This window comes from Sminthopsis crassicaudata, chromosome 1, assembly GCF_048593235.1.
Source record: "Sminthopsis crassicaudata isolate SCR6 chromosome 1, ASM4859323v1, whole genome shotgun sequence".
Classification (NCBI taxonomy): domain Eukaryota; kingdom Metazoa; phylum Chordata; class Mammalia; order Dasyuromorphia; family Dasyuridae; genus Sminthopsis; species Sminthopsis crassicaudata.
In genome coordinates, this window is record NC_133617.1 from 433,023,016 (window position 1) to 433,047,706 (window position 24,691).

Sequence of the window (24,691 nt, forward strand, 5' to 3'; positions counted from 1 at the left end):
ATAAATTGTTAAGTATTTCTCACAAGCATGCATTTAGGAAATCAATTCTGTTTTCTATTAGGCTCACGTATTTTTAATTTCTGACCCAGACCTGTGGATTCTTAACTGAGCATGAAATAGGAGTGGCATAATCACCTTATGACTTTAAATTTCATCAGTAATATCCAGTTATACCATTTAAGTAAACCTTGGTGTTAATGGTCCTCAACTTTTCTTGACTTGAAAAGGAAAAAGTGCAATGTTTAGAAGAGTCACTGGATATCTTCTCATCATAGGAGGGCCTAGAATTTTATCTTGAATTTATACAATTGATAGCTTTTCCTTTTTACATTTGCATTGTGATCTTGGCTTCATAGAAACTTTTATGAAATAATAGAAATTGATGTAGTAAATGAAAAATAAGGTTTTGGAACAAAATCAAATTTTAAAGTATACTGGGGAAACATAACTAATTCATGGAAAATCTTACTATTTTAAAAATTATTCTCTGTGCTGAAGATATATAATGTTAATTGTAATTTATGTGATTACTTTTTTAAGAATAAAATTTTATATGTTTAAAACTATTGCATGTATTTAATCTATATCAGATTGCTTACTATCTTGGGGGGAGATAAGGGTGGGAAGAAGAAAAATTTGGAACACAAAGTCTAAAAAAAATGAATGTTGAAAACTGTCTTCACTTGCATTTAGAAAAATAAAATAGTATTTAAAAAAGAAAAAAAGTTTATAAGTTCATAGCCTCAAAAAAATTCATGTCTATGAAGTAAATAGGTAAAGGTATGTTCTTTGCTTTTTATTTATTTGTCTTTAGTACCTTTTCTTTTAGTTTACTTATTTGTGTTCCAGAAGAATATTAAGGAAATTTACATGTTCCTGGACATTATATAGACTAACAATTGAAATTTTTCAAGAATGCAACACAGTAATATATCAACATTTGCTACTATGTCAGGTTTTCTTCTCCTAAGAGGAAGACTGAGGGGAAATAATATGTCATTTTTCATGCCAGTTGATTTTCATTAAATATCCTTTAAAAAAAATCTTTAGTGATTTCTTCTGAAAACTTACAAAAGTTATTTTTGGGAGTTGCCTATTAAGTTTATCCAACAACATTAACAACTAAGCTTTGAAAAAGTAGGCTTTGAGAATCATATGCCTGAAAATGGTTAAAATCTTGGTGTCAGTTTTTTGGTGGTTGTTTTACTCATAGCACCTGTTGTGTTTCTAGCAAAACTGTCACAGGTGCTTTAAATATCCACAAGTGACCCAGAAATAAATGAGATTGTTTGTATTTCATTTAAAAGTTAATATCTTTCAAGAACTTTACGGTAACATTTGATCTCCAAATGTGAAAAACATTGTTTGTTGTTGACTCATATAAAATCTTCATTTAATGTATACCTTCCTTCTCGTAGCTTTTTAGGTATCCTTTAAAGTTCTCTTTTGAAAATTGACCTGACTCCTAATAAAGGTTGCATATGCATCTTACTGCTAATGTTAGGAACCATTTCCTCTTTATAATAGACTAGTGGTATTAATGATGAAATTGAAAACAAAACTGCAAGTAAAGAGAAAATTTTTAAAATGAAAGAATTATTTTATCAAGTTTTAAACAACATAGGAAAATAATTAAACTGAAAAGAGGAAATGACTTTTTAATCCATACAAAATATAGCAGTATACATGAGCAAGGGGATTTCACTCAAAATGATTGTTAGAATATTTTGTAGCTAATTTATAGAATGCAAACTTCCACTGAAATAAATTGATTGTTGGATAAAATTGTTTCAGTGAATTGATTCAAAGAATGCTTGAAGTCATTTCTTTAGAGGATATCCTCTGTAAATATCTAATTTATATTTCATAATTGGGACAACAATACCATGATATGGAGTCAAAGAGAATATCAGTTAACAATGAAAATGAGGTTCAGTATTCACCATGGTTAGCTACTTGGTAACTGACCAACTGACCATTTCTATCCATGTGATACAAATAGAGAGAAGTGTGATTTTAAAAAAAATAATAGTTATTAATAGCTTTTGTTTGCATATCAATTTCATGGCCATATATATTTATTTGTACACACACACACCTCTATCCTGTTCCCTACCCTGAGAGCTCTATCCCTTATAGAAAACAATTAGAACAAGAAAAAGCAGTTCTGAAATACAAATCAACACTTCCAACATATCCTATGTCCTGTTTTGCTCTCACAGGTTCCCACTTCTGAAAAGAAAGTGAAGGAGGTATATTTTCTCATCTTTTCCTCAAAATCAAACTTGGTTATTATAATTATTGTCAGTGTTCGTAGTGATGATTGTTGTCATTTTTGTTGTTTCTATTTTTATTGCTCTCATTTTGTGTGTTGTTTTTCTTGTTCTCCTTCATTTTGCCTCGGTTGATGTTTCTTGATATTTCTCTGTATTTTTTATGGGTCAGTCACATTCCATTACCTTCATCTACCATAGTTTATTTAGTCATTGCTCATTTGATTGCTTTGTTTCTAAAGATATTTGCTAGTACAAAACTATTTAATATATGGTATCTATGGGATCTTTCTGTCTTGGGATTCCTTGAGAATATATGCCTAATAATGAAATTTTTGGTTCAAAGATAGACATTTTAGTCACTTTCTGTTTTTAAGCATAATTCTAAATGCTTTTCAGAATGGTCAGACTGCTTTATTACCCTATTAACAATGCATTAGTATGTTTATCTTTCTGTAGCTTCTCAACATTGACTATTTGTGTATTTCATCTGAAGCAACAAGATGTGCAGTAGATAGAAGGCTAAACTTGGGAGTCAAAAAACTCTGGATTCAGATCCACCCTCATATATTTACTAGCTTAGTATAAACCTGGGTAAGTCACTGTACCTCCACTGCCCCAGTTTCCTCATCAGTAAAATGAGTATAAATTAATAATTGAAAGGTACCTTTAAGGGTTATTGTGAGGATCAAATGAGATAACATTTGTAAAGCACATATTTATATAGTCAGCATTCTAGAAATGCTAGGCTATTACCATCATTGTCATTTCCCGTTTAGTGGTTGTGAGTTGGAATTTCAGGCTTGATATACATTAGACAGCTAGATGGCATTGTGGATAAAGTATATCATACTTAGAGTCATGAATTTGCATCTTCCCTTCAATACTGGCTATGTGACGCTGGGCAAACCTCTTTTATTTTCCTCTATAAAATGAGTATAACTTTCTTACTGAATTGTAGTGAGGCTCAGATGAGATAGCATGAAAAACACTTTGCAAACCTTTAAGTACTATATAAATGCTAGTCATTTTTTAATCAGTAATTGGAACTTGCTTTCATATGATTGTTAAAAGTTTGCAATTTTCCTTTTGAGAATTGTTTGTTCATTATCTTTGACAAAATATCCATTGGACGATGATTCTTTGTCTCATATATTTGTACGTGTTCCTTATATTTTCACTATTGGACCTTTTTTGGAAAAAATTGATGCAGAGATTTCCCCACAATTTACAGCTTCCTTTCTTGTTTTGGTTTTATTGATTTAGCTTATGAAAAAAAAATTTTCAATTTCATGTCACTGAAGTACAGTCCTGGGATCTGTTTTATCTTTTTTGATTGCCTCTAGGTCCTTTTGAGTTAAAAATTCTCCCTTAGCCATAGCTGTGAAAGGTCACTGTAATGGGCAGTAACAACACATCTTGAATGGATCATTGCCAAGAAAAGTAAAGTAAAGAAAAGAGAGTCAGAATGTGATTGGGGATTGGAAGAGTCATTAAAATAGATTCTGAAGCCTTAGAGATTGACTTGGAAACTAAGTGAAGACAGGATACTGTAGGGGATGTTACAGAACAAATGCATTTCTGTAGGGAGTCCTGAATTGGGGATTGGGGAAGGAAGTTTGAAATTGAGTAAAAATACAAAAGATCCTGAATTCATGGTAGTTCTTGGAGAAGATGGTGTTAGGTAGTCTGTGGATGTTTGAGTGTAAGAAGAGAGGTGAGTAGCTAAGGAAAAGCAAAGAATAATTTTGCCCATGTCATAATTTTTTATGGTGACTACATGAAATTACTTATTTTGTTTGAATTCAGTCACTCTTCACTATTGTCCTTATAAGTTGGGAGAAGCAGCTTTAGGGACTGACACATTTTCTCCCAGAAATAATGATTTGAACTACAGGTGTGAAAACACAGCCTGATAAGGACCTGTCACTTCCATTTTTCTATCACTTCCCCTTTCCTCTTGGGTTTCATTTAGTTAATGAACAGGCTGAGTCATCAGAATTATCAGTTCTCTTCTCAAATGTAAACCTACATCAAAGCATCCATATAGTCAGCCAACTAAGGCTTAAATATTTCAGTAAAGCAATCATCCTTTTTTAAATTTACACATAAATCTACTTCTAGGTGTTGGGATTCTTGTTAAATTACAGTAATACTTTTCTAGATTTTTTGCATAGATAGTGATAGAAAGGGAAACTGAAAATAAGTGTTGGTTTTCCTCACTCTGGGAAATAGATTGAGGGGCCTTACATAGTACCTTGTACATAGATGGAACTAAATTAAGATCTGTTTTGGAAAAGGGAATGCATAAATTGAATTTTCATAAGTTTAATTGTTTTAGTTCTGTCAGAGAACTTTAAACTTAAAGGAATCCATTGACAAATCATTTTTTCAAATGAATATCATCACTACATTTTTCTTTTTGGTAAACTTAATTTTTCCTATGTTAAGATTCTTTAAGAACACCTTATAGTTACTCCCATAAAAAATTACTGATAATATGACTCATTTTTTGTAGTAAGTACTGTTTAGTAGCCATCTCCAAAATTAATTAGGCCATAATTGCCTTTCTGATCCATGTTGTTGTAAATAATTTTCTGAATGGCTAGCAAGAGCTATTCTCTTAGAATGTTAAAATTGTTCAGGTCTTTCATCGCTGTCTGTCAAGTTTGTCAAACCAGTATAATATTTTATCATAGCTATAATTGAATTTTATTGGACTTTCCCTCAAAAACTATTATCCTGAGCAGTGATTTTGATTATTTTAAAACTCAGATTGTATACCTATTTATTTCATATGCATTTATTTCCAAGCTTCAATTTTTTTTTATTTTCCCCTAACTTTCCATAGTCCAGTATTCATTTTTAAATTTTTATTTATTTTATACTGTTTTTTTTTTCTGGTTATACATGTACATTCATTTTTTAAATACACATTTCTTTATGAATCATTTTGGGAGAGAAAAGTCAGAACAAAAGGAAAAACCAAAAGAAAAAAAAAATAGAAGAAAAAAAAAGTGAATATGTGTTGTCTCCATAGTTCTCTCTCTGGATGCAGATGATTTTTTCTATCCAAAGTTTATTGAATATTTGATCACTGAACCACTGAGAAGAACCCAGTCTTTTATAGTTGATCATCACACAATCTTGTTGTTGGTGTGTACAATGTATTCCTGATTCTGCTTGTTTCACTCAGCATCAATTCATAAAAATCTTTCCAGGCCTTTCTAAAATCAGCTTGCTCATCATTTTTTTATAGATCAATAATATTCCATTACTTTTGTAAACCATAACTTATTTAGCCATTCCCCAATTGATGGGCATCTACTTATTTTCCAATTCTTTGCTACCACAAAAAGAACTGTTATAAACATTTTTGCACATGTGGGTCCTTTTCCCTCCTTTATGATTTCCTTGCTATAGCCCTATATGCTAAACTTTATTCAGAATTCCACAAAGCCTCCCTCTTCTTCTTTATAAAATTATTCACTCCCTTTTTTCTATTTCTCAGGATATTTCATAATTTATGATTGATTTACAGACTTACTTTGTGTAAATTTATAGTTTTGTGCTTTGAAGAATTTGTTAACTTTGGACCTATCAAAGACCATGAAAAAAAAGTAGAGTAGACTTTCCTGCTTGTCTTAAGAATGACCTATTGTCATAAAGAATTAGGATAGTACAGCACCTGTGTTCTTAGGTCCTTATGATAAACTTCCTCCGTGGGTGCATATCTTCTGTGCAATTTAATCTTAGGTAGTTTCCTAAGTTACCTAGGACTTGAACCAAGGTGCCCCCACTTCCAAAGCCATATTTTCTGAATTACTGCTGCCTCATGCCAAATAATTGGAATATAGGATACATTAAATTTAAATGCAGCTTTCAATATTATAAATAACTTCCTGAGCCTGAGCAGCAGGCTATAAAAATGAATGTTTAAAAATTAATCTGTGTTAACATCAATTTAGAAGAAATAAATTAAGGAAACCAAGTTGAACCTAATGATTTCAGTAAATATAATTTTAATTTGAAATTTATAGTTTTTTTAAAATATGACTGTAACACATCTGAAGAGAAAATTTCCATTTCTGTCTTTACCTTTATGCAAGATTTTTACTAAATTAGATTCACATATGGAATCTAATTTCATTTAAGTTTCTTTAAGCTATGATAAAATGTTAAAGCATTTATAAACATTAACTTATTGTTGGTTCTCTAAATTTTAGATTCTCACCCAGTGAGCAGTGAATGGACACTCTTTAATTAGTCAAGAAGTTTTAAGGGTCTACTGTATGTTTATTACTATTAGTGTTGCATCCCAATAGTAGAAAGACCGAAGGGGAAGAACCAATTTTGCTAGATTGTAAGCAAGAACCAGATTGTGAAAGGCTTACCAAACAAAGAAAATTGTATTTTATCTTATTGGCGGAATAAAGCCACTAAAGCTTCTTGAACAGTAGAATAATAATTAGACTTGGGCTTTAATAATATCTTTATGGACAGCTTTGTGAAGAGGAGAGAAGAGTCAGGGAATTCAGTTAGGAGGCTTTTGCAAAAATCTGATTTATAAGTGATAAATGATTAAATTAAGGTGGTGGTCCTGAGAATAGGGAAAAACAAATATGAGAGGATGTGGGGAGGCAGTATTGATATGACTTGGCAACTGATAAATTCTGGTGGCTTATGGATAGTAAAGTATCTAGGATGACTTGAGGTTATGAAACTGAATAACTAGATGGATGAAGGTGCTCCTGACAATAATTGGGAAGTTTTGAAGAATAATGGATTTGTTGGGGAAAGATACAAAACTATGTTTTGGACATACCAATTTGATTTGAGTTTGATATACCAATAGGACACACATTATTTAATAGAGGGTTAGTAAGGTTTTACAAGGGTCAGTGCTGAAAAATTACCCATGCATATATCTTGTAAATAAAAAAATCTATAATAAAAAATAGAGAGTTAGTGGAGAGTTTAGAAAAGAAAATGGAGCTAGCTAGATAGATTTGCATAATTATTAAACCTCTATTAGCTGAGTTTATACAAGAGAGAACTCTTTCATGTCAATATTAACTTTCTCCTTACTATAAAAAAAAAAGTCAAAAGGAAATGACAGAATGATATCATTGCCTTCCTAGAGAGGCAAATAAAAACATTAGAAAAAATCATTTCACGGGACTCATCATCTCAATCTGATTGCAGTATATTGATAAGTATAAGCCATATATGAACAAGTTGGGTTGCTGAAAAGGGACAAAAAAAAAAAAAAAAAAAAAGAACTTGTGCAAGGAAAACTGATAAAAATCCTAAAGACTCACATAAAATTTTAGGTAAGAATAGTTGTTCTGAAGACTAAATTAAAGAACTGCCCCTTCTACTGGCATGACAGCATCTTTTTAAAGCTATAACTCTGACTGAGGCAATGATAGGGCATAGTGGTCTATCAACTCATTTTCATGTGACTGTTCTTTTAAAGTTTAAAAGTGGGGGAAAATTAACTTCATGGTTTAGTTTTGTAATGTCCTAGTTTTTCTGTGGCTGGAAATTAAAGCCTTTTTTCCACTCTACTCCTTGACCCTCTGCTTAAGAAAAAGACAAATCTAATGTCAACACCCAAAATGTTGTTAAAAAGAAGAAAAATTATTTTACTTGGCATACTGCAGTGTCAATATTCAGATATGCAAGAGAATGTATAGTATTAATAATTCAATCTCATGAAATGAGATTAGATAATTGTAACTCTTACCACAGTCTTATAAACATTTCTTTCTAACATACCTTTGTACCTATATATATGTATAAATACATCACATTATAATGTCTATTTACTTAAATATATGAATGTTATATTTTTGAATTAGATAGAATTGAATTAGATTTTTGAATTGATTAAATGCATAATATATACATTTGGGAGTTTATATATTCTTTCAAGGAGTTTGTTTTTGATTTATTTTTTTAACCAGTATCTACATACATAAATTATAACTGATAACATAACCTTATTGATTTGTTGTTTCCAATGTTGATAAAAGTTGACCAAAAAAATTTTTTTGTCTTTATATTGTTGAGTGACCCAAAAGGAATGTGAATAGTATGTCTTTTTAATCTATTAATGGTAAATGGGAGGGGAACTAATAGTATTTTTTTTTAATATAAGGGATGTTTATAGGGACTATTAATATTTTTTCTTAAGTCTTTTAGAGTTTGCTTTTCTATTCATCCCAAGAATCTACCATCATTTCTATTGGGTGATATTTTAAGAAACTAAGCAATCAAACCTCTCATCTTCACACAGTTATGTTATTTGAGAGAAACATTGCCATGTCTTCACCAAATGAATTATCTGCTTTTCAAATTAAGTAAGTTTTTCTTTAAGGAATTCAAGCATCTATCAATCAAAGACTAACTTTATGTCTGTATGTTGCCCCCAAGTGGAGAGCTGAAAATGACAGTTTAGTAAGTAGCACTGGCCCAAACTGGGGGAAGTTAAACATCATTTTAAGAATCATCAAAGCACATACTACTCTCTCCCATATTTCTGGCTGAAGGAGTTGATTTTGTCATCATTATTAATTAAAAGCATCCCTTATTGAGGGTAGGGCTTGCATGGGTAGCCCCGATATTATGAAGTATCAAGTAGATCATTAATTAAGCTAATGATTATTCACTCTGGTGTTCTTATAAATTAAAAAGTATACAGACTCTCAAACTTTTATTCTTTGTGTTCATATGGGTTAGAGATTATAAAAGAACTCTATTGAAAAAATATATATCAAAGTTAGGTATAGACTTAGTAAAGTTAGCCATTTTGTTCAGAATATTTCAATTACTCCTTACTGTCTTTTTCTTGGTATTCAAGGTCCTTCACAGTTTGGCCTAACTATATCTTTCTAGCCTTATCTTATGCCTTCAATCTGTGTTGTAATTAAATAACTATAGAATTGTCGTAGATAACTGGTACTTTCCCAACATCCATGCCTCTATTTATGCCATTCTTCATGTAAGTTTTGAATATTTCTCTTCTCACTCCTGCTATTCTTACTTGTTCTTTTTAAAACTCATTTCAAATGACAGCACCTCTTTGATCCCTTAAATCAAGAACAAATTTCTCTTTATGGATCTTAAATAAGATGTGTAAGGCTTCTCTCACAAAATTTAGGGAATTATTTTGTACTATAATTATTTATTTCTGTGTCATGTTCTCCTACTAAACTATAATCTACATGTAGGCAGTGACCATTTCTTAATCTAAAGTAACACCTTTCCTTTCCTGGTGCTCTCCACAAAAATGGTTAATAGAAAATATTTGTTGAATTTGGATTTGAATAATTTTAGTTAGTGTTCATGGATGGTAAGAGTTGCTTGTGACACTAGAGTTTTTCTACTAGTGGGTAAGCCTGTGACCATTTAATGATAGTGCTCACATAATTTCATTAGCAATTTAAAACAATGCTTGGTGTTGTTGGAGTTTACTGATATTATAGAATTAATGGTATGGGCTGTTTGTGTTGTTGTGAAAGTTGGTAAGTAGACTGAATGGTAAAATGTTCCTATTTTAGTGAGGAAAGCTTGATAAAAATCTCCATTCTTATAGTATTAATTCATAGCCCATAACATTTATAGAATTTTATTTGTATGTCGGTAAAGACTATCATGAGATAAATCTTTCAACTATTCAATTTTTAAGCTAAGGCCCAATTTGTGCTGTTCATGTTGAAAATAAACTAAGATAACTAGTAATGAAAATTTTTTTTAAAATAAGAAATTTAACTCATAAAAATGGAATCATCGTAAAAAAGTTGACAGTTGCGAATAGAAGACATGGATAAATAGTAAGAGAAGTAGCATTGACTTTTGTAACACATAGGATAAAGTCTCTAGTAATAATTAACATTTCTTGTTTCCAAGCTGTTTCTGAGAAGTATAATCAAAAAGTGTCCTTGAATTATTTCATCAACTAATTTGTAAAAGGTTATGTGACTGACTGGTCTTCAGTACACTCTTTTAAACAGTCAGGCTGGAAACAGGGGAGGATACCAGTTGACAGCCAATTTTTTATGCTGATTCACCCATTAGAGTAATGGCTTTGGGCCAGAGCTTGGCTTGTAGATTAAAGCCTGTGAACTGCAAAGCTGCTGGGACTTGAAAGAATGTTGGTAAATTGTTGATGTGTGAAGGCCAGGAGTGAAAGTGGTGCTGTTCTTCCCTTCTTCTCCACTTTGTTTTTTCTTTTTAAATGATCCTAATACTCCATATGTTGAGATAAATCCTTTCTCTGTAGAGTAGTAGTTGTTTGTTATGTGCTGTCCAAATAGTCAAGAGATAAATTATTAGGAATAATAATACTTATAAAGAGATCACCTTGGCACATTAATTAGCCATAATAATACTTATAAAGAGATCACCTGGGCACATTAATTAGCCTGTTGTCATCTTTGTTATTTTGTAAAATATTGACTCAAATCTGCTGTATTTCCTCTGTAACCAAAATTAATCTTGAAAGAAAAATTTGCTAATATTGTCCTGTTCAGACACACTTACATAGTAAACCTGCTGAGGTAAGTAATGAGACTTAAAAAAAAAATTCAGGAAGTTTTCTTCTGCCCAAAAGCAATCTGGAAGGCATAATGATTGTAGAATCAATGTTTTCTCATCACTTTAGAAAAATTAACTCTTTAGTAACATCTAGAATCATGCTTACCAATATATGTTGTTGCAGATTAAATTCTAGATTTAAAACCATAGTCAGTTGGAAAAAAGAAAATTATTAACATACACTAGAGAATAAAAATTTTAAGAGAACAAGATACTGTGTATATCAATAATTTGATAATCAATAATCCTCTTCAATTTTGATCTACTGAAAGAGTGTTTGATTTTGAATAGTGTAACTCCTTTAGAATGAATCACAGTGGTTTCTGGTACCCACTTTTTCACTCTTCTGTTAGAAATTTCATTGTGCAGAAGCTTTAAGATTCTGAGATTTTACTTTAGAGTATGTTCTGAATACATTTGATAAGTAGAGCATAACTTTGCTAATTTGAAAAGTTGGTAAAAGTATCAGGCATAAACTTTTTAATTCATTAATTGTATTTGGCATATAACACATAGACTGAACTCCTGAACTAGTGTTGTGTTATCTGTTCTTCTGTTCAGTGCCTCTCCTTCCCACCTTCAAACCTTCAGGTAGACATGAGACACCTAAATGAAAATCAAAAAATTCCATCCGGTTTTTTCCTGTTATGTAAATGTATAACTTTTTATTATTTATATAAACAAATGAAGCATCATCTTCATACATCTGCTCTTCTAAAGATCTTTAGTATGGCAACAAGCAGAATATTTGGCAAGAAATCTCTTGAGTGAAGACAAATACTTACCATCCCCTTGATAATTCCTGCTTAAGTAGACTTTTGAACTGTCTGATGATGAAGACTGCCTTGGAAGAGGAAGAAGCTTTTTGGGACACTGATTGTGGACTGGGAAAGAAGCAGAAATATGCAGGAAAGTAGTGATTAGACAGTGCTCATCTGCCAGTAGATGTTTTACTGTTTTCTTCTCATACTTTTGTAGCTCCCCTAATATCTTCTTCCATAGAGACTATATAGGGGAGAGAGTTGTAGCACAGTATCTTTTCTGGAGTTATGTTTTGGAGTTGAAACTGGTACAAAGTCCAGAGGATAGCCATAGCTGTTTAAGTTCCTGCAGGTACTTTTGGATTGGGTTAGAGTAGGGATGGGAACTAGCAGCTCTGAAGCATGAAGAGAGAAATATATGGTAAAAAAGGGAGGACATATCTGATTATTATAAATATTCACTTTACCAAGTCCAGGATAATAGAGTTTTATTGTATTCTTCCTGGAAAGGGAGGAGGCAAATAAGCATTTATTAAGTGCCAGGCATTGTGCTAAGTGCTTTAAAAATAACATCAGACTTGAGCCTCACAATAACCTTGAAAGGTAGGAGCTATCATTACCCTCATTTTACATTTGAGGAAACTGAGGTAGTTAGAAATTAAAGTGTTTTGCTCAGGGTCACATAGCCAGGGTACATCTGAGGCCAGATTTGAGTCCAGGTTCCAAGACCTGTGCTCTACCCACTGTGCCATCCTAGCAGAGACTGTTAGCTTTTACTATTGAGGCTTTATATTTTACTAACTAATAACATTTTCTGTTTTCTATGTATATTTGAACAATTGAAAGAGATACTACTACTGAGATAAATGAAACAATTTTTATGAAAGGTTTTGGTTTTTTTTTGTTTTTGTAGCTGTCAATACCAGCAAGTATGCAGAAAGTTATCGGATCCAGACTTATGCTGAGTATGTTGAAAAAAAACAAATGGATAAACAGAACAAAAGAAAATGGACAGAAAATAGTTGGAAGGAGGTTGAAAGAAAGCGGTTAAAAACCCAGTGCACATCGTATATTCCACAAAGTCGGTATTACTGTGTTAGCAGGTAAGAAATGTTCAATAGTAAACACTTAGTAAATGTTGTTATAAATTGAATTTATTAAACTGGATGGAAGAGGCAAAATGACCTTTGTATTGATTTTTCTTCTTGTTCCTAGTAAAATTCTAGATGGAGAAACTGACTTGTGGAAGAATTTGTTTTCCCATTCAGCTAATTAGTGCTCTCAGCCTTCAGAGCCACTTGTGAATATTACTGCTACCTAGCGAGTATCTGAAGTATTTGTGTTAAAGACAGTTTAAGTGAAATCCCAAATCCTTTTTTACAGTTCTCATCAGCTGTACAAATAAACTGTACTCTTCAGTGTGAAAATCCAATTCTGTTTTACTTTGTTCTGAGCATGTAGAACAATAAAGGACTAAAATAATCTAAGGCTCTTCAAAATCTTCCACCCAACTTGTTGCCCTATGAATGTGCTTACAGGATACTGTAAGGCTGGCCTGGGGCAGAAATAGTTGTCCATCTCTGTTTTAGAAGGTAGGGACTTGAATTTAGCATACATTATTGTTTTGCATCTTTCTCCTTTCCATATCCTGAAGTGCTTCTTAGAGTTATAAATGATGGATTGGAGGTTTTCTTCCACAGCTTTGGTGGGAAATTTATCAATCTGAATTTTCCCAGATTCCTCATACTAGATATATTAAAAGTGTTTAAAATTAGACTTGGAATGATCATAGAAGATTACCTCTCACAGAGTCAGTAAGAAGCTTTTTGTGTTTATCTATTAACCACTTTCTTTGAGAATTTATTTAAAAAACAGAAGGGTCATATCCTAAATTACACTATTATGATATTTTATTATTCAATATGAATAGATACTACATTAAGTATGGAATGGAGGATTGAAGAGAAAACTTAAAAATTTAGGCAATTGTGATTTAAAAAGTCACTTAGTTTTCCATGGGCTGTGTGGTTGGCAAACTGATAGGTGCAGTTGTAACTCACTTTAATTTACTTTTAGAGAATTGACTTTGAGCTCTAGCTAGAACTGCTAGTGTCATTTGTTGTTGACAACTAGTGTTGCTTAATGCAGGTAGATTTTCATCTTTTATCTTGTTTGCACCTGAATTGTTGGTAGCTTGTATCTTCTTTCAGTACTAGACTCAGTGTCCAAAATTGTACATGGATTTCTACTTGACAACTTGAAAAACACAGGGTTTATGTTTTAGGGAAGCTACCTTGGAAATAAATGTTTAAATAGATAAAAGTGAGATTAGGTTCAGAAGAGCCACATATGAATATTTCATTTGATATATATTTCCTTGTATCTAGACTTTGTTGTCTTACCTTTTGTAAGTCTCAAATTGTAAAATTTCCTAGAAAATTGAAAAGCTTCTAGTTATCGTCTAGCAGGGTTATTTGCAGTGGATTAGTGGTTTTCTAAAGTAGCTATGCAATTTGCAATTGGATATGATAAAGTTCCATTACAAAGTTCTGCAAAACAAAGTTATTTTCAAACCTCATAGGAAAAAAAATGCTGTATTGAGGTGGTTACAATAAACAATAAACAGTCCTATGAAATATTTGCTTTCTTTGAGCCTCATCTATTTAAAGTCACTGTTTGCCTCCCCTCTCCGAAATTATCATTGTATTTGTTGTTTGCATATTTGTTCAGTCTTCAAGCCTCATTTTCCTCATCCATAAAATAAAAGGGTTGGACAAAGATAACCTTGTAACTCTAAATCTGTGAATCATATTGGAATTATTCTTCTCTTCTCAGCATTTATCATGCCATCCAAAAGCACTGGAAAAAACTGTAATCCAAGAACCCAGAAAGTAGATACAGACAGACATAACACACACATCTCTGTTTTGTCTGTTGATTTGAAACAAGTTCTTTTATTTGTTAATTTGCTGTGGAGCTGGTATAGTGTAAAATCCTGCACTGTTCATTTCACCTCAGAGCTTCAGTTTTTCTGCTGTAAATTTAGGATAAGGAAACTTGTATTATTTCTCTACCTCTGGATTTTTGTAAGAACACAAACCCAGAATGTAATTTTTAACACATTCTATTCAGTTTTTATCAGATTCTTTTAAAATATGTATCCCATGGATACATGGAGGTTTATAAAACAACTTAACATATAATAATTGTGTGTGTGTGTACGTGCATGGGATATGTGTGTATGTGTAATCCAGTTCCATTTCTGAAAGCTAGTTTTTCCAAATCTTTTCTGATACAACTACCTAGCCTTCTCAGTAGGAAATTTCACATAGACCTGCACATAGATTTACTACACACACAGAAAAGATTTGGAGGAACTAGCTTTCAAAATTTGAACTGGATTACACACTCATACATTTGTGTGTGTTCACACAATTTTAAATGCAAAATGTGATATGTACATTTTTTTAAAATCTTAAGTTTATTGATATCATATTAACTTTATTTCATGATTAATATACTCACTGAGAAGCATCTGAGATGCTTTTAATTTACTATTCTTCCTATTCATACCAATTTCTTTCCAGTTAAAAATTCCTCCTAGCCAAATTAGCATGATTTATAATATCTTTTGATGGACACAACTTTTATAAGATATATGCCTTCAATTTTCCCTGTGCTGTACTTAAATAATTAATTTTATTTTCCCTGAGATTGGGATGTCACGGGATGTACTTGTTTGAAATACTTCAACATAATAATTTCATTTACTGTTGTCTGTAGAGATCAGAAACTATTTTTTTTTTTTAATCTTAGGTATGGGTTTAGCAGCATTTGTCAGTCTTACTATTCCTCCTTTCAAATTTCTAAATTTTGAAGGAAAGACATATTTACTCTCTTTTTCCTTTCTCAATATTCTTCCCTCCTTTGCTAGTCTTCCTTCTTTTCCAGTCTCTTTCCCTCTTCTCCCAGACTTCTTTCCTCCTCATTCCTATCTCCTACTTTTCCTGGTATCCAAGTTTTAGCAAAAGTCCCACCTTCTTTTCTTAATCCACCTTAGTATCTCCCCTTTTGTTGATTAACTTCAAACTGTCCTATAGATACCTTATTTGTAAACAATTGTTTGCATATTCTCTTCCCTTTTGGACTATAAGCTCTTTGAGAACAAGGAATGCCTTTTGCCTTTTTTTTTTTTTTTTTATCCCCAATGTTTAATATAGCACCTGGCACATATAATAAGAATTTATTAAAGCACCCATGTGCTGACATGCATGCAGAGGTATGTATCTCCATACACTTAGGAACATCTTGGGAGAGGCTGGAGGGAAAATCAGTGAATTAATTACTTAAATGAACATACATTTGTTCTAAAGAGGAATGGATGTGTGCTGATCTTGCTCTCATATGCTTAAAAAATGGGAAGTTAAGAAAGTGAATCAGGAAATCTGGTTCATTTTAAGCTCACCATTAAATAAGCATTTGTTAAGCATTTATTCTCTGCCAGGTATTCTGCAGGGGCTTGAGATTCAGAGACAAAAATTAAAATACACTTCCCCTAAGAAACATATTCTATTGAGAGAAACAGTACTACACTTGTAAGAAGTTCTATAATACATACAAAGAAATTTCAGGAAGAGGCAACTAGAGAATCAGAAAAGACCTTATGTAGGAGGTTTTTGCTTCCCTTCAAAAAGTGCTAGGATTCTGAAAGGTGGAAGTTGGATTGAAAGAAATTCCAGGTACGGCACAGTAGATTTTAAAGATGCAGATTGCTAAGATCTGGGGATATAAAGAAAAGAAAAATAATCTCCGTCCTTGAGGAGCTTATATAGTAATAAAATGTATAAGTAAATAAATACACACAAGGAGGCCAATAGTCCAGATGAGAAGAGATAAAACCCCTTATTAATGTGCTGGCTCTGTGAGTGGAAAAAAAAGGAGGCAGATATGAAAGCCTTGGAAGAATAAATGATGTCTTGCCTAAAATTATCTCTGGGTAACCACTCCCAGTTCCTTCATATGTAATGACTTCAAGATTCTTAGACAGCTTGGTTTGCCTTCCTTTGGACAGAATTGAAACTAGTGAAGGAAGAGTTCAAGGCAAGAATTGTAGATTTGGGAGTCATCCACTTATAGTTCAGAGCAGAAATTCTAATTTTGAATAAAGCCCTTTTAAGGGAAAAAATATAGGGTTTGGGCTAAAGACAACTTGCGATCTTGCGAGATTTAATCTCTCAGATTTCCATGATCCTTCTCATTCCTAAAATTCCAAGTCACATGCTGATTCTCTTTCTGCCTCTCTTACTCTTTCTCCTGACTTGAACAATTCTTCCAGTCCTTTAAACCTTTGGGTTAATGAATCAATAAAATGTCTCTACATCTGTCAGTCAAAAAACACTTAATTGTCTCTTTTTTGCCTGTTTTAAGTCCCAGGGATACAAAAAGAAACAAAAGACAATCTGTGTTCTTAAACAGGTCACTATCTGATGGGGGATATTGTAGTGTTCTTTGGTTTGTTTTTCCTGCCTTTGGGGCATCCTTCCTTTTAATTCAATAATCACCTGGAGGTCTTTGGGGGTCTTGGGATCAGCCTTCGTTTCAGTTCGGTAATCACAGCCAGGTGTTAAAGTCCAGATCCTTTATTGTCTTTTTCTAAGTCTTATCTCCTTTCCTGGGGCCAGGTTAGTTTTCTTAAAGGCCTTCTGGATGGAGTCTTGGTTTCAGTGGAGAAACTAAGGAGGACCGGCCTGCCACCACAAGGCTGATGAATATGGAAATGAATCTCTCTCCTTGGCTCCAAGAGCTTAAACTCCTGTCTCCAGTTCTCTTGTCTTCTCTGCCTCTGAATCTCCATCTACCTGGTTGAAGCTCCCAGCTTATATGCTCTACACTGAGTATAAACCAATCATTATCTCACTAGGAAACCATTCTTTGTTGTAAGATTAAATCAATCATACTGAATTTAGAGAACTATTAATCACCATGCTAAACTAGGTAACCACTGTCTCCTTAATTCCACTTAGTACCTTGTAAGCATCATTGTTTCAAGTTCAGAGTTCTGGTCCATAACAGGATACAGATGCAAGCAAATATATACAAAAGAAGTTACATATGAGGTAAATAGGAAATAACAGAGAATATACTGGGAAAAGGCTTCCTGTAAAAGATGGGATTTTTAGTGGGACTTAAAAGAGGCCAGTAGTTAGAGTGGAGGAGAGGAGAGCATTTCAGGCCCGGGGGACAATTAGAAAAGGCCCCAGAGCCAAAGAGATGGAATGTATTGTGGACAGAAAAGCCTAGAGATTAGTGTCACTGGAATGGAAAGTACACAGTGGGGAGTAAGGTAAAAGATTGGAAAGGGAGGAGGAAGCTAAGTTATAAAAGGCCTTGCAAGCCAAACAACATTTTTTGTATTTGATCTCAGAGGCTACAGGAAGCCACTGGAGTTTATTGAGTCGTATGAGATTCAAACATATGAGACATTTATTGAGAATGGGTGGCATGATCAGATCTGTACTTTAGCAGGATGGATTGTAGTGGGGAGTGACTTGAGGCAGGCAAACCCTCCAGCAGTTGTGAGGTGATAAGGGCCTGCATAAGAGGGTTTAGCCACATCAGAGGAGAGAAGAGGCCTGTACTTAAGAGAATTTATTTCCATGGAGATCATATTCTGGATGGAACCACCAGAATTTATTTGGGGGCCAGGGATGTCACAAATACAAGGTCACTCTAGAAGTAGAAGATGGATTGGTGGTGTAGAAAGAGATTTCAAGCAGTGAATCCAACCAGCCGGCTAGTGCTTATATCAGGCATGAGGTGATGCTGAGGCAAGAGATGTTGCAAAGGTGGAAACGACAGTTCTTAGCAACAAATTAGATATGAGGGATGAATATGAGAAGGGGATCAAAAGTGACATCAAAATTGTGAGTCTGGGTAACTGAGTTTGGGAAGAAAGAAGAATTTGATGGGGAAAGAATTGTGTTTCAGATATACTAAATTTAAGATGGCTACTGGGTATCCAGTTTGAGTTATCTGAGAGGCAATTATTGATATGAAGCTGGATTTGAGGAAAAAGGAGCTCAGAAAGGAGAGTATCCAGGAGAAGAGGGTAATCAAATTTCAAAGGATGAAGGACATTAGACTTGGCATTTAAGAGATCATTGGTAGCCTTGGAGAAAGCAATTCTAATTGAATGATGAGGACTTGGAAGCCATATTGCATAGAGTGTAGAATTTAGTGAGGGTTAAGGGAGTGGAGACAATGAATGTAGATGATTTTCTCAAGGAATTTAGCTGAAAATGGGAGGAAAGATATAAGGAAGTTGCTAACTGGTGTGCTCAGATCAAGTGATGGACAGTTCACTAAGGATGGAAGAGGCATGAGCATGTTTGTAGCAAGAAGGCAGCTTGTAGTAGGCAAAGAGCAAAAATAAGTGATAGAGTCAGAATGAGAAAGGGGAAGACCAGGTAGGATCTGAAGAATGCATAGAAGATTTATTTTGGCAAGAGCAAAGATTATCTCTTTATGTAATATGGAGAGAAGAGATACGTATAAGTATGAGATGAGGAGGGAGTAAGAGGCAGCTTTTGGGAAATGGCCCAAGTTTTTTCAGTGAATTATAAGATGAGGCCCTAAACTTAAAAGAATGGAGGAGAGAGATAGCTAGGGTTAGGGTTGAAGAAGAATGAAAACAGCCACTTTGGTGAGGGACTAATGTAGATAGAGGAAGCAGAAAAAGTACAGAAGCATTGCCTTTTTTGCAGTGACTATGCACAGCTGAGACCAGGAATAATTTGTGTGGATTCAGTCAGTGTGGTTTCATGGTTTTCTCTAACTTCATTAAGCAGCATATTAGTAAAAGCAAAAGCATTAGATAGTGAAAATAATTCAAGGTTGGGGTTTGACAAGGTATGTTCAAGGGCCCAAGGGACTCACATATACAGAATAGTATCAAGTTAAATTTAGTCAGAAACAGATTAAGGGGGGAGGGAAGAGAGGAGATTGGAGCCATGCCAGCGGTGATTGCCTTGGGAAGAACTGAGGGGTGGAGGGATTAAGGTCATAAGAAAAATGAAGAACAAGCTTTAGGGAGTCAGAAGGCAGAGAAAAAGAAAGAAAGAATGAGAAAAGATTATGATCAGTAAATATTGGTTGTGACAATTAACTAATCCACTGAACAAGCACCTTTTGTCCTTATACTGCTATGAAAATGGAAAAATTGAAGCAGATGCTTCATAAGACCTCTCTCAATATCTGATCCAATATTTAGAGCCTCAGTTCTTTCCCTTAAAAAAAGTGATAAAAGGAGATATTAAGAATTAAATTTTAAGTGATATACATTCAAATTAAGATTTGCATACAGCTTCAGTGAAAATGAGTTTTTATTTCCTGATGTGTCAAAACTTGTTTCTCGTAAACAGAGAAAGTGTCAAAAATAAACAGATTCCATTTGGGTGTCTGTCTCCTTGAATATAGACATCGTGGACCCTAATAAAAAGATAAGGAGATTTCTGGTTTTAATTAAAAATTGGTATGGTAAGAATCAAAGAGAGACGCACTCCAATAGAGCTTTCCAGTAATCCAGGTTCTCGTGAAATATTGCAATTATAGACATGAAGTCCATTCAAATTTCTTGGAATGTTTAAGTATCACCTTTAAGTTGTTAGTGACCATCTTAGTAAACCATAATTGAGCAGCTAAAGCAAAATATTTACATTCTGACCCAAAAAACCTGTCTAAAGTTTAGTGTCTTGGGGCAGCTAGGTGGTGCAGTGGATAGAGCACCAGCCTTGAATTCAGGAGGACCCAAGTTCAAATGTGATCTCAGACACTTAACACTTCCTAGCTGTGTGACCCTGGGCAAGTCACTTAACCCCAGCCTCAGGAAAAAAAAAATAATAATATATAGTGTCTTGAAAGTCTAAAGCTTCTGATAGTTTAAAACTATACTAAATATTGAAACATACTTTTTTCACTGTTTTTTTTTTCTTCTTTTTTTTTGGTGAGGCAGCTATATGACTAAAATGGAAACTTTTTTGCATGACTTTACATCTATAATGGGTACCATATTGCTTTTTCAATGGGGAGGGACAATAGAGAAAACAAATTTACAACTCAAAAGTTTATTTTTTTGGAAATTCAGAGTGTACATGATAATTTTGAAGTCTAGAGCCCCTTTAAAGTTATGTGAGTACATATGTTTTATTTTTAAACATGTATATGAATATATGTGTGCATGTATGTAAATACAATTCATTTATATATATACGTATATATGCATATAGTACATATATACATATATATACACACACACACACATACAATGTCAAACATCATAGATACAGATAGAGGCCTAGCATTAGATACAGGATGTCTAGATTTAAGTCTTTCTTCTGAAATATAGTGCCTCTGTGACTCTTGGCAAGCCACTTAAACCTCCCAGTGTACTAAGCAACATTTTATGATATAAATTACACAAGAATCGTGAGTCTGTATTGATAGAGGAAGTTTCCTTATTGGAAGCTCCCTACTTGAAAACAATCAATAGATCTGGAACAAAAATATATTTCCCTCAAGTGTATTATCTTACTATAATAAATGGTGTTGTGAAGGAAATATGTTAAAGTAGCCATGCTTCCAATGCATCAGGGTCTTTAATTCCCTGAGACCAACATGATGATAATGAATCAGCAGGTGTTGTACCTGTTAATTAAAAGGCAAATGTGATATTGATAGATATTAATAGGAATTTGAAATATTAAAAACTAGAAAGCAATAATTCTGCTTTGTTCACCATTGGTCAGAATGTTAATAGTGTATAGTGCTTGCACATACTTTTTTTTTTTTTTTTTTTTTTTTTTTTGAGGCTGGGGTTAAGGGACTTGCCCAGGGTCACACATCTAGGAAGTGTCTGAGACTAGATTTGAACTCAGGTCCTCCTGAATTCAAGGCTGGTGCTCTATCCACTGCGCCACCTAACTGTCCCTTGCACATACATTTTAAAAAAACAATGTGGAGAAACTGGAGTAGGTCCAAAGAAAATCAACTTGATTAAAGGGAAATAGACTCTAAGAGAAAAAGATTTGGTCTGTTTAGCTTGTTGCAAAAGAGACTAAGGGAAGAGGCAAGAAAGGGACTTAATCACCTTCAAGTGTTCTGAGCAGTGTCTTCCATCTTCATAGAAGACTGAACAAGAGGAAACAGATTTCAAATTCATAAACAGTTTTTGCTTAGGCATAAGAAATGTTTTGTTTTGTTTTTTAAACTGTCAAGAGTGATCATACACTGGGACCAAATTATTTTAAGAATTTATTGAGTCTCTATCCCTGGCCTTAAAGATAGGAAATATATCCTTTTATCTTTCATTGTTCAAGCAGTCTCCTAAAGGCCCCAAAACTGAAATAAATAAACTCTTAACAAGCATGTGTTTTAATGAATTCCAAAAGGGGATTGAAAGATTTTTTTTAAGTCGTTAGTCTTGTAAAAGTTTACTAAGCTGTAACATTTCACAGGTTCTTCCCACTGTTACTAGAAATGTAAATGCATATAGGAATCATGAATAAATGTAGAGCTGGTCAATAGGTTGTACTTTCCATTTTTGTGATTAACTTTGCTTCTCTATATAGCCTGATTTCTTTTAGATCCAATCAAATTATTTTAAGGCATTGGTCTTAATTTGTGTGGCCTTATTAGCTAACATCTTAGGGTTCTTGTTTTCTAGAAAATACAAATCCCATTAACAAATTGGTTTATCTACTGTTATTTAATATGATTTTTAAGCTGTCTCAATATGTAAAGCAATTTGCATAATAATTCTTTTTTTCTGAGAATTTTGCTAATCTTTTTTCTTTCCAAAAATATGACATGCTTGTTTTGATCAGTGGCATAGTTAAGTGTTCAGAACTACAGTGGGCTCATTTTACAGTGATAAAGATTTTTTAATTGAAGAAAAAGAATGGTTCACCTTTGCATGTGGCTATCATGTTAAGAGTGTGTACAATTTTGAATATGGAAGAAATTAATTTTTATGTACCTTATATTTATATATGTTTTTTATAGTTACATAGTACTTTCATGTTCATTATATTGGTTGTTTCTTAAAACAGTAATTTATGATAGGTAATATAAATGGTGATTTTATCTCAGCAATAGAGGAAGCAGCTAAAACTGAGAGAAATTGTGAGTTACCCAGAGTAACACAGGTAATTAATACCAAATGGTAGTAATTACCTTTCCCTTCCAAATTCTCCTCCCCTCCTCCCTCCAGGCCTCCCTATTTCTGTCAAAGGGATTGCATTCTTTCAGTTTCTCAAGTTTATAACCTTGACCATTATCTTCAACTTCTCCGACTCCTTCAACCCTCAGGTCCAAGCCGTTGCCAGATCTTTCAGTTTTTACTTCCACAACCTACTTGTTCTACTCACACAGCTGCTATCTTAGTTCAAACACTCATTGCCTCTCATCGGCATTATTTGTAACAGCCCCCTAATTGGTCTTTCTACCTCAGAGCCCTCATTAATGTACTCTATCCTCCACATTTCTTTAAATGCAGAGCTTGCTGTGTGACTCCCTTACTCAGTTAACTGATTCCTTGTTGCCCTTAGAATCAAATATAAACCCCTCTGTTTAGTTTTCAAAACCTTTCACGGCTTGGTCCAAACCTGTCTTTCCAATCCCCTTGTACATGGCCTTCTCTCTGTTCCTCCAACATAATCCATTTCCCATCTTTGAGCCTTTGCTGACTGTCCCTCATAATTGGAATGGACTTTATAGAATCTCTCTTTTCCTTCAAGATAGAACTCAAGCACCCCATTTTACAAATCTTTCCTGATCTCACTACCTGGTGGGTACCCTCCCTCCCAAGCTACGTTTTATTTCAGTACTTTGTGTTTGTTTGTATCCATATTTAAACAACCTTGCCTCCTCACTGTCTCACACTCCTTCTCCACAGGCCTTCACCCTATTTAATCTGTTGCATTTCCATTCCACCTCTGTAACATCTTTTGAATAGGCCTCTTTCTCTGGTACTGTCCCCAGCCTTGATTCAGGCCCTTATCACCTCAGCTTGTGACGACTATGATAGCCTCTTAGTGCATCTCATTTCTCCAAGTCTTCACCCACTCTGGTCATCCCTCATTTGCCGCCAAAATGATTCTTCTTGAAGTGCAAGTCTGATATTCTCTCTCCCTCTCCCTCTCCTCACTCAGTAAACTCCAGGGACTCCTTATCATCTCCACAAAATTCACTGTTTAGTGTTGAGCACCTTTTATAACTTAGCCACCTTTTTTAGTCTTTTTATACATTGTACCCATCCATGTCTTTGATCCACTGACCTCTCCTTGTTATTTCTTGAACATGACACTTCATTTCTTGGCCAGGCTTTTCCTCTAAAATCCTCTCTCCTTATAAGAAATACTCAGTTAAGTTTCCACAAGATGTTGCAGGTTTCAAAGTAATGTAGAATAACAAGCACTGCTGACCAGTCAGCTTTCAGAAGGAGGAACTAACCATACAGCAAAGTCCTGTTAAAGGGGTCTAGGCTAGAAACTGACTTAAATCACCTGGGGTCAGTGACCCAGGAGAAGGTTTTTCTTCATTGGGCTTGCTTATTAATAGTTAGGCTCATTGCCTGCTATCTGACACACCCTAAGAATGGAGGTAATCATCCTGAAGATGGGATGTATAAACAGGAGAGGGGGGGGAAGACTCTTCTAGGAGCAACATGTAAGGGGTAGATGAGAAAGATTAAACTGGAGCCAACCAGAACCCTGAAGGGGGGAGTAGGACTACCTTTAGAGTATAAAGGCTTGTTCTTTTTATATCAGTGTATGAACTCACATAGAGTTTTTACACCTACCTCTACAGGAGCAGGTTAATAGTTTAAACTGCTTCACTCATCCTGAGGTTGTTCATTTACTGCACCCTTTTAGGGGTTCAGAATTTTATTTATAGCATCCTCATCTCCACCTTCTGACTTCCTTGGCTTCCTTAAAGTTCCAACTAAAATTTCATCTTTTATAGGAAACCTTTCATAACTTCTCCTAATTTTAGAGCCTT

General features: G+C 33.9%; 1 protein-coding gene and 1 long non-coding RNA gene across 3 annotated transcripts in view; one reads left to right on the forward strand and one right to left on the reverse strand.

Moving 5' to 3' along the window:
- The window catches only part of PARN (poly(A)-specific ribonuclease), a 172,747-nt gene that overhangs the window by 102,670 nt on the left and 45,386 nt on the right, over positions 1-24,691 (forward strand). Inside the window, exons 22-23 of one of the 2 annotated variants that reach the window (XM_074280571.1) lie at positions 12,549-12,738; positions 12,851-14,271. In XM_074280571.1, coding sequence (XP_074136672.1) covers positions 12,549-12,738; positions 12,851-12,911 — 251 coding nt within the window. In that variant the 3' untranslated portion in view covers positions 12,912-14,271. Of the gene's footprint in view, positions 1-12,548; positions 12,739-12,850; positions 14,272-24,691 lie in introns of those variants that run through there. The other variant, XM_074280570.1, reaches the window with a different exon arrangement.
- LOC141550191 (uncharacterized) lies at positions 10,473-24,098 on the reverse strand. The gene is made up of 3 exons (XR_012484537.1): positions 23,968-24,098; positions 11,660-11,758; positions 10,473-10,582 (listed from the first exon to the last, which is right to left on the reverse strand). It is a non-coding gene; the product is annotated as an uncharacterized LOC141550191 (long non-coding RNA).